We start from the raw sequence: 9,253 nt of genomic DNA, 5'->3' as shown, positions 1-9,253 counted from the left end.
AATTTAATATCCCAAAATCCACACACAAAAATGTCAAGTTAATTAAACGTTTGGAAATGATTACATTATTCATTGTGAATAATTACTACATTCATTGTGAATTATAATTGCCGGAATAAATATATTATAATTTGTGCGGGTTCCCTTTTTTTGAGAACCTGCATAAAAATGTAAATTCAAGTTCCAAAGATCCCAACATTTATATTCCGTTTCCTTAAAACCTTGAAGTGCAGAAATATACGAAGGTTTGTTACTAGACATCATCTGAATTAAATGTGTTTTCATTTCGAAATAAATATATTTTCCTTTTGTATCCGAACACTTAATATATCAATTCTGTTGAATAGCATGTGTTTAGGATCTAGCTGTGTCACACAAATCGAAAACTCAGCAGTTCACTAGAAGTCTAATCATTGTATTTAATGTAATTGTCTCAGCGAAACGTTTTTCCCAGGCAGAACATGATGAAAGCTCATGTTTAATTATAAAATCGTTTACTGCCAAATGCATTAACCTTTATTAAAATGCTTGAGGCTGGAGCTTGGCAAACCACGCACAAGAGCGGTTTATCATTTGAATGCCCGGTTTAGGCTATCAGATCGTGCTTATATCATATGCACGTTAGGAATTATTATTGCTCGGCAGGGCGAAACTTATCTTCTGTGTAAAGAGGGATCCCATGCAGGCCATGGGTATATATAGATTAACAAACACATGCATCGGAAAAATCTTTTATTCCATGCATGTTTCCCCGCTATATCATTCCCTGGTTCGTTTATTGCAGCTTCTGGCAAAATAGAGCAAGATAAGAATAATAGGTTTTTTCTTTTTTTTATATCTTCACTTACGAGTGTCGGTTCTTTGAAGTGTCCTCCCCAACAGAGCGCCCACACGTTAATCACCGGTACGAAATCAAATATTGATGACCAAATGTCTACGACTCATTTCAATTGTGCATACATATTTATATATTTTTTTTCATATTAACATAACTATATAACAATTTTAACAAACCCAAAGATTCCTCTTCATCCCTATCTATCTACATTGTCATATCTACACCCAAATAGAAGTTTCAAGTTTATGTACAAAACATACACACTATAGATTGTCACACATTTAGGCACGTCCCCGCACGTTCCCCCCTGATAATTGTTCTTTGGTTCATACATAACTTGTGCTACCTTACAGAAGTTGCCTCTTAACAGTGCAAAGTATATATTATATATTCACACCACTCTCGCGTGTGGGGAAGAACAATGCCATCAGAGCACACAGGGTCCAGCCGTCTCCATACTCGGGTCAACTCTGTACATATTATGCCATGAGCACTGTCGAGGTAGCACATTTGCCATGTACGGATAGTAATTTCGTTCCTCCAAGATCGCATGCAGTTGCATGGCGGCCTGTCGGCTGTGGATTGAGCCACCTAAGAGTATACAGTTTATTCCACCTGAGTTCCAAACATAAACACTTTTGTCGAGATTGGTCAGTTTCCGTACGCATGCGGGACAGTCGGCCCCAGCTTTGTCGGTGATTAGTAAGGTTGCATCCGCCTCCACGATTCTCTTCGGAAATCGCTGGTCTAGTATTTTTGTAGACAAAAGGCTCGCAGGTTCTTCAAAAACGAACCTCGCTGTCTGTTCTTTGCATTCTGTTCAGAAAGGAAATGACAATTAATGACAAAAAATCATTTAAACCAAAACGGGAACTTATAACTGGATGGTGGCTCGGCGGGAGAACGGATATGTCATTTCTATAATTATCCTCTAAGCAGCGGGAGCAATTCAATTATAGAGTCTAGAGAAAATGCAATTCTTGTGAAGTAATATATATATATATATATATATATTATATATATATATATTATATATATATTATATATATATATATATATATATATATATATATATATATATATATATATATATATATATATATATAGACCTCGGTTAGACCGCGGAAAATATTAGAATTTTTACAAAGTGATAGAAGTGTTCAGTTGACTATATTTATTAGGATAAATCTGCAACAAAATGGATGATGCTCAAAATGAGTTTGCATAAGTTAGAGATGCAATCACATTTCGCCAAAAAGAAAGGGAATTCCTTCGATAACTTAGATATATGAATAGATGTATAATAATCTCTACTATTATACACGTATAGTGGCAGTGCAGATAACATAAATGTTAAAATCATCCGCAGTAATCATCCGCAACAAATTTTAAAAAATTCGGCTAAAATATAAACAAGAAAATGCACGCGAATAAAACCACTGAAATAATTTATTCAACAGATCTCCCATGCATGCATGCACAGTTTCAACACATGCGGCCTTGGGAGTTGGGAAAGCTTTACTTCTCTGTATGTTTTAACGTTGTTTGACATCTCCGGGCTTGAACATGCAGGAACTAGTTATTATTCAATGCAACTAATGATCAATGCAATATTACGGATCGTGCCGGGATACGGCGCGATGTGTGAAGACATTGGCCGGAAATGTCATATTCAATTTTGTCCGGATCTTAAGTGCAGGCAAGCTTAGGCGGGCTATTATATCTACGAGCGTTGCTTCATGTACATCATATATAGAAAAACAGCTTTAAATGAATCTAGATCATATATATATATATATATATATATATATATATATATATATATATATATATATATATATATATATATATATATATATATATATATATATATATGTATATATATATATATATAACACAGTAAAGCTCCTACAATTTTTCATAGAATGAGTTTATGCTCTTATAATTTGATATTCGACGGAATTATCTAGCGTAATATATAAACATCATATATTTATATGCATGCATGGCGCTTCCATATACTCCTAGAAAAATCATCTAGTTAGCTGTTTTCAAATTTAATAACGTGTCCCGTTTGAGGAAAAGTTTGCATGCAGTTTAACTTTGAAATGCTTGAAATGCATAAATTAATTCTGCAGTTGATCTTACAAGAGCTCAAAATATGAAAATGAGAAATATCCAAAACAATTGCACTCACCAAATATCGTGACTTTGTTTCCATTGTCGCACAGTTGTCTCAACACGTTATGGGCCTGTCTGAGACCAGCCTTCTCATTAGCAGCCTCGCAATTAAGAAGTAATACCACATTCATTCTCTGCAAAAATTAAGATGTTGAACGAGTGTGAATGGAAATTCGTATATGATTACGGATGACAACTGCTACATTAAACAAATATCCCAACGCGCACGTATTGTGTGCGAATATAATACATTATGGAAAACCAATAATTGCCTCAGATGTCGTATAACGTTGCTTTCAGCCTTACTGCTGCGCTGGAAACCGGGTTGCGGGCAGCCACATTTGCTGTATGCTGCTATGGTTATCACGATCAAGGCTCGTGCATGAGGATATTGGATTTTCAATTTGTGGCTATGTCATGCACACAAAGGATTTTTTCGCTTTTGATTAAATATGCAAAACAAAAGTACTGGAATAAAGAGACACTACACTACATGCAGGCATTATCATGTAGAATAGGTTTTTAATAATAGCAGCGTCAATATAGGGCATTCAAGTTGACCAACGATGAAGGTTGTATATATATTCTAACAAAATCAAAATACGCAAATATATGTATAAAAACAGTTTACGGTTATATATAAATGGCGAGATTCACTGACGAGATTGGAAATAGATGTCCAAGTTTCAAACTTATGGGGACGTTATGCCCCTCGAGGAGCTCGCAATTCACGCAAAACTAAATTGCGAAAAGAAATTTCTTATATATAAACTTTCAAAAGGGATAAAGTGTTCAATATAAAATATTGGATAAAATACTGCAACATATAGAAAGACAACACATGCATATTGTTAGGGCATGCACGCAGGGCAGGGATTACCACAATGTCACTCGACCCGACTTTACAGTCTTTACTATAGGAAATATGTTCTATCCAATCTTGAGCGAAAGATCCAACGATATATTATTATTTATGTACGCTGCTAGGCGCGCTAAGAATATTTTCTCTAAAATTCTTCGAATTCATGAAATGATATCAACTTGCACATACTGGCCGAATAAAATACTAAATAGTGAAAACATCAACGCAATGTTCATTATATGAAAACCAGATGTAGAGATAATGGCGTGCCGTGGGTATTGCACATTTCTGATCTCATTCTTGCCATGCGCCGCGCGCGCTTCCTTGCATATCGTGCATTCAAAGTTGGACCGATAGACTAATGTTATAGAAAAATGCAATCAGTGAAAAATATTCATTGAAGCAGCAGTTTGTTCAAACTTCAAACAAAGGAGCTGTCCTGAAGTATGTTATCGAACATAATTTCAGATTTGGGTTTGATTCAGTTAATTCATTGTGTAAAGATGGATTTATGGAGGTTGCGTCACATATTGAATCAACATGAAAACTTGGAATTAATCTTCCTCGTGAATATATGAATACGCTTATCGCCGCAGGAGGCTAACGCGCACGCTGCTGTCATAACAAAAAGATTAGAACAGATGCTTCATTATCATTTTTTCTTTTGACCCAAAAAGTTCAAAGGGAAACAGATAATCTTGTTTGACAACGAGCACCGGTTTTATCTGTGTCGACTGTCACATAACAAAAACACAATAGATTCCTTGCCTGTCTTTTTTGAGCAAACACATGCATGTCCCATCATTTATTATCGACACAAAACCGTGACTGAACGTCGTATATCTTGAATGAATATTTACTTGTAGCCTACTTTGTGTGCAATATGAATACTTCATTATCATAGTTTAGCTTGAAAATTGAAATTAACAAAATACATGCAGTAGTTCGAGCATGTTTATAGAGGTAGGAGTATCAACTCTATACACGTTTCTTAACTTTAAGAAAGCTTTCTGACCCTGTATCAGTGTATGTATATTCAATCGACATGCAGTTTTATTTCTTCTTTTCCTAAAAGCGCAACGTGATAAATATCGGCAAAGTCAAATTATCTGTCGTACGATATTTTATTAGTGTTGGATCAGATTTCATGCAAAGTATTTGTGCATTTTAGAGCCAGCTGCAGCGGTAGATTCTAACTGCTTGCATATGATGGCAACCGTTGCAAACAGATCGGCTCTTTAGTAGGTATTTCACTAATTTCAGTAGATAAACGTAATGGCTAATGCACTTTGCTAAGTATGAATTAACATGATCCGAACCTTCTCGAGGACTGGCATCAATTGCCAAACAAACACTTGTGTGTCGCTAAGCCGAGGCGAAATCGTTTCCCAACTTGATTGCATATAATTTACTGCTTGCTGAAATATATATATTAATGCACGAGTTTTGTATAATTATAGAAAAATCACCCAATTACGAAATTCGTTCAGCATGCACGGCGCTAGACCAAAGCTATTCTCGTCTTTGTTTGAAGATTTTCAATATATTGATCCATGGTAAAATACGAGGTAAAATGGCGTTCAGAACAATGAGAACATGCATCATAAACTTCCAATTTATCTTTCGAACTGTGTACGTCTTTATCTATTATTTCTCAACTCAGGCATTTTAACTTAATGTGATTTCAGGATTAGTTGCATGTATTAAAGAGAACCTAAATAGAAAATAAGCTGTCAAGAATTGGAAATATTTAGGATTCGAGTATGGATGAAACCCAAACACATTTGAAACAGGGCGGGTGTGTTACATAATATACAGCATTAATGCGGATTGTTAAACAGAAACAGAAATAGAAGGTATATGCATGGGTAAGTTCTATTGGTTCTATATATTTCTATATGCAGAGACCTGAATTCACATCCATGTATCCAGGTGTGGTGCGTGGGTGTACGCGTAGGTGACCCCTTCCACTTCACTGTTGGCAAACCACACCGGGAATAATATTACAACAACTTAAATACAAAACAGGAAACACAAGGAGACAAATGTAAGGAGACATATTTCCTTCTCTACTGCGACCTTTAATCATATTTCGTGCCTTTGTTGTCCAGTATTGGACTATATCCACTGTATTAAATTGCTAGACAAAAATTTTCTAATCCTGATAGGTTGATATAAAAAATGAAGATCTGATATTTGTTATCGCCAGTGACGTGATCTGTTTTCACGCTCATAAACGAGCACGTATTTCCCTATATATCCGTGCGTTTAGGCTGGGAACGATATACAAAAGTCACACAGTGTCAAGTCCCATGTTGGACTGCAGACGTGAAATACCGAATTTGCTTTCTATCAGTTATATTTCATCCAATAAGTCTATATTACTTTGAGTTGGATTTGCTGATGAAAGACACAGCTGCCCCAAATCAACAACGTGTTTGTTTTAAAAGACAGCCTTAGCTATATTATTTTTCATCTGACAAAACCTCATAACTCGAATCGACTTTTTTGTGAGAAATATAATTACAAGAAATCAAAGTCACATTGTTCAGTTTGGTGTAAAAATTTAGAAAAGAGCAAAATAAAAATTGCAAAATAGAGGAAATTAGTATTCATTATCACAAGATACATCATGCAGTGCCTTTTGTTTCAATCACAAATACTTATTTCATGGTTTCCTCTTCCATTCTAATATAATTTTTTTACTTAGATTGTCTCCAGCTCCAAATTTCATGTTCAACTATACATTCATCTGTACCAATGTATTCAGTTTTACTGATCACAGTCGAACCGAGGAGAATTTAAGTTCATGGGGATTCCTTGCCGATAAAAAAGTGTACAAGTGGTCGCCCCCAAATGCGATCGAATTATGTCACAGCCTGTTTGGTGCCATTTCAATACAATACCCTGCGAGGCAGAACCTATAAATGGCGTAATTTAGTTCTATATATTTATTCAATTCGTTCCGGTTTTGAATGGCCAAATACAAAAATTCACAGCTAAGCATTTTCATGACAAGTATTTCATCATACTTTTGGTTTAACATGACAAAGTCTAAGTAGGCAAATTTCGTTGTTTTAGCGACAAAGGAGCCAATATAACGATTGCATTTGTCCGCTAGTTGATATCTGCTCCCAGGCGACATGCTTTTCCAACTAATATAGACCATCGTTTAGATGCGAAATGACATAATTCCTTTAAATGCTTCGTACGCGATATTTTACAGCGTTTCTATTTTTCAGGAAATCTATAAAATGAGATTCAAGTTCCCAATAGGCCCGCTAAATAGGTCGTCCAGTATTAAGGGTTGAGGTACATTTGTCATGAGGCTTTGCGATACTTGCGATAAATTACTGCTGACTTTTTTGTGGACGTAAGTATAAAAGTAATTTATTTTCTGACACCGTAAGCGAAACATTTCCAGCACAGCCAAACCTATTGTCTACACTTCCGTTGATTGATAAGGACGAAAACAATATACGGGTCGAATTAAAGTTCTATTTCTGTAACCGCCCGACCAATCAGAGCACAGAATCCCTGATGTTTACTTGTGGTTTATCATTCGTGCATATATTTTGCTTCGAAATTGATGGACGATAAAGCAGGCTAAAGCTTTGACAGACCTGGGATTTATACAGGTTCATACAATGCGAATATGTTCCACATTGTTACAAAATAATACGTATGTCTGGTGTATAGGAGCAGGTCGCAACCAGATGGCCAAACTCCCCAAATTATGAATTCCAGTTCTAAATAGCAAAAATTACAACAACGGCGGCAAGAAAATTACCTTCTTAGCGCAGCGGCTAAAAATCTCTTCACCGGCTAAATACGAGCTTCCCCGTTTACCAAACCTAGTGCAGGACTCCCTTCCCTGTGTTGGCATTGACCTTGTTTGCCGTAACTGGATATTATATTACTCAAATTACGAGGTTTGAAATAGACTTGTCGCGCTACTTGTAACTTGTATTGTTGTGCTACAGTGCTAGATCATTCGGAAAAAACACGACACACATCCACGGCTTTCCCCGCAGTTAAAGTGAGCCAGGTTTTGTAATCGAATTTTCCGAATGCGGCTAAAACCGATAAACGCGACTTGACATTTCGTGCAAAATGGCTCGATACCATTAGAAAAATTTCGCAGTAATATTATAGCTACTTGGTATGTGACGCAAATGCTCTTAGAAAAACCGTTCTGCAATGCTCCGGGGGTAAAATATTGTAAGAGGGGTATCCATACTATAATATAGTTACTTAGGACAAGAATTGCCGCTAATATTCGCAAGCTTTGGTTATGTTCCGATCTGCTGGGGAAAGTACGTTATGCTCTACAGATCCTGCGATGTATTTAAGATACGAATATACGATTTTCAATCGTAAATCTCCCAATGGATTCAGTTATAAGCCCCTCGCTGATATTTTCGATAATCATGGATACAATAATCATCCATACATCAGACTCAGTACCCGAGGTCAGGAGAGGGAGAAATATTGGAATTTCTCGTTTAAATTCGGTTCAGACCGTGATCAGTGACAATGTCAACGCTTCGTATTTAAAGGGATTGTATTCAGGCTTACCGTCATTTTTTGTCCGTATTTTAGTCTTTGTTTGTCCAATTACTCTGACGCGGGCTAACTTCGTACCAAATGTTCCTATCTTGCTTGCTTCTGTGGAACTTGGTTCGTGAGCTTGCCTGGCGATATGCTGCAGTGAAAGCCCCAAAAAATTTTTAAAACCCAGGGTAAATACTCATTACCATTGTGCCATTAAGCAGTGACGTCAATTCGAACCAATCAGAATCGAGCAGGCTAATAACAATAAGACACCGAAACATAACAACGGGTGGTGTCATTATTCAAATGATGTTTTCGTGCTTCTTTGTTTGAGAAACGTGGCTTAATTCAGTCCTCAGAACAATATCCGCCCGTGCAAAACAAATGCAAGTATATCGCATTGACAAATTCAAAAAAGTCGTCGCTTATGCACAACCACTTTTCTGTATGTTTTGGATTTGAGAGTGTTTAGCTTTGATATTATTCGCTCGCTTTTGGCATCCACTGCCGTAGAGGCTTGTTACCTGACCCAAATCTGGGATATTTTTGAATTCGTGAATCACAATAAAGCAAACCAGTGTATTCAAATATGGTCATTGCTTTTTTAAGTGTTTGACAGACACAAGTACTCTTTCAAATCAATAATAAAACTTTTATTGCACAATATTCAATATCGAATCATTAATGTGATTGAACCGTAACTTTTATCTTTTCTTGCTTGGTAAAAGGGTCTGTTATGGTCTAACTTGACCACAAAAGGACCACAATCCATATGTTCATCCATTAGTTATAAACCATCCATACCGTTGGGTATATTT

At 36.3% G+C, this 9,253-nt stretch overlaps 1 protein-coding gene across 1 annotated transcript; it reads right to left on the bottom strand.

Moving 5' to 3' along the window:
- Positions 1–937: 937 nt before the first annotated feature.
- LOC114540703 lies at positions 938–8,616 on the bottom strand. The gene is made up of 3 exons (XM_028560829.1): positions 8,460–8,616; positions 3,036–3,153; positions 938–1,654 (listed from the first exon to the last, which is right to left on the bottom strand). The coding sequence occupies exons 1-3, from the start codon at positions 8,463–8,465 to the stop codon at positions 1,266–1,268; spliced, it is 513 nt and encodes a 170-aa protein (XP_028416630.1). The 5' UTR covers positions 8,466–8,616; the 3' UTR covers positions 938–1,265.
- Between the last annotated feature and the right edge of the window lie 637 nt (positions 8,617–9,253).

The sequence above is a fragment of the Dendronephthya gigantea genome, unplaced genomic scaffold, assembly GCF_004324835.1.
Source record: "Dendronephthya gigantea isolate DGI-Jeju-01 unplaced genomic scaffold, DenGig_1.0 000248F, whole genome shotgun sequence".
Lineage (NCBI taxonomy): Eukaryota > Metazoa > Cnidaria > Anthozoa > Malacalcyonacea > Nephtheidae > Dendronephthya > Dendronephthya gigantea.
Note: the sequence above shows the minus strand (reverse complement) of the source record. Positions and strands in the feature narration are given on the sequence as shown.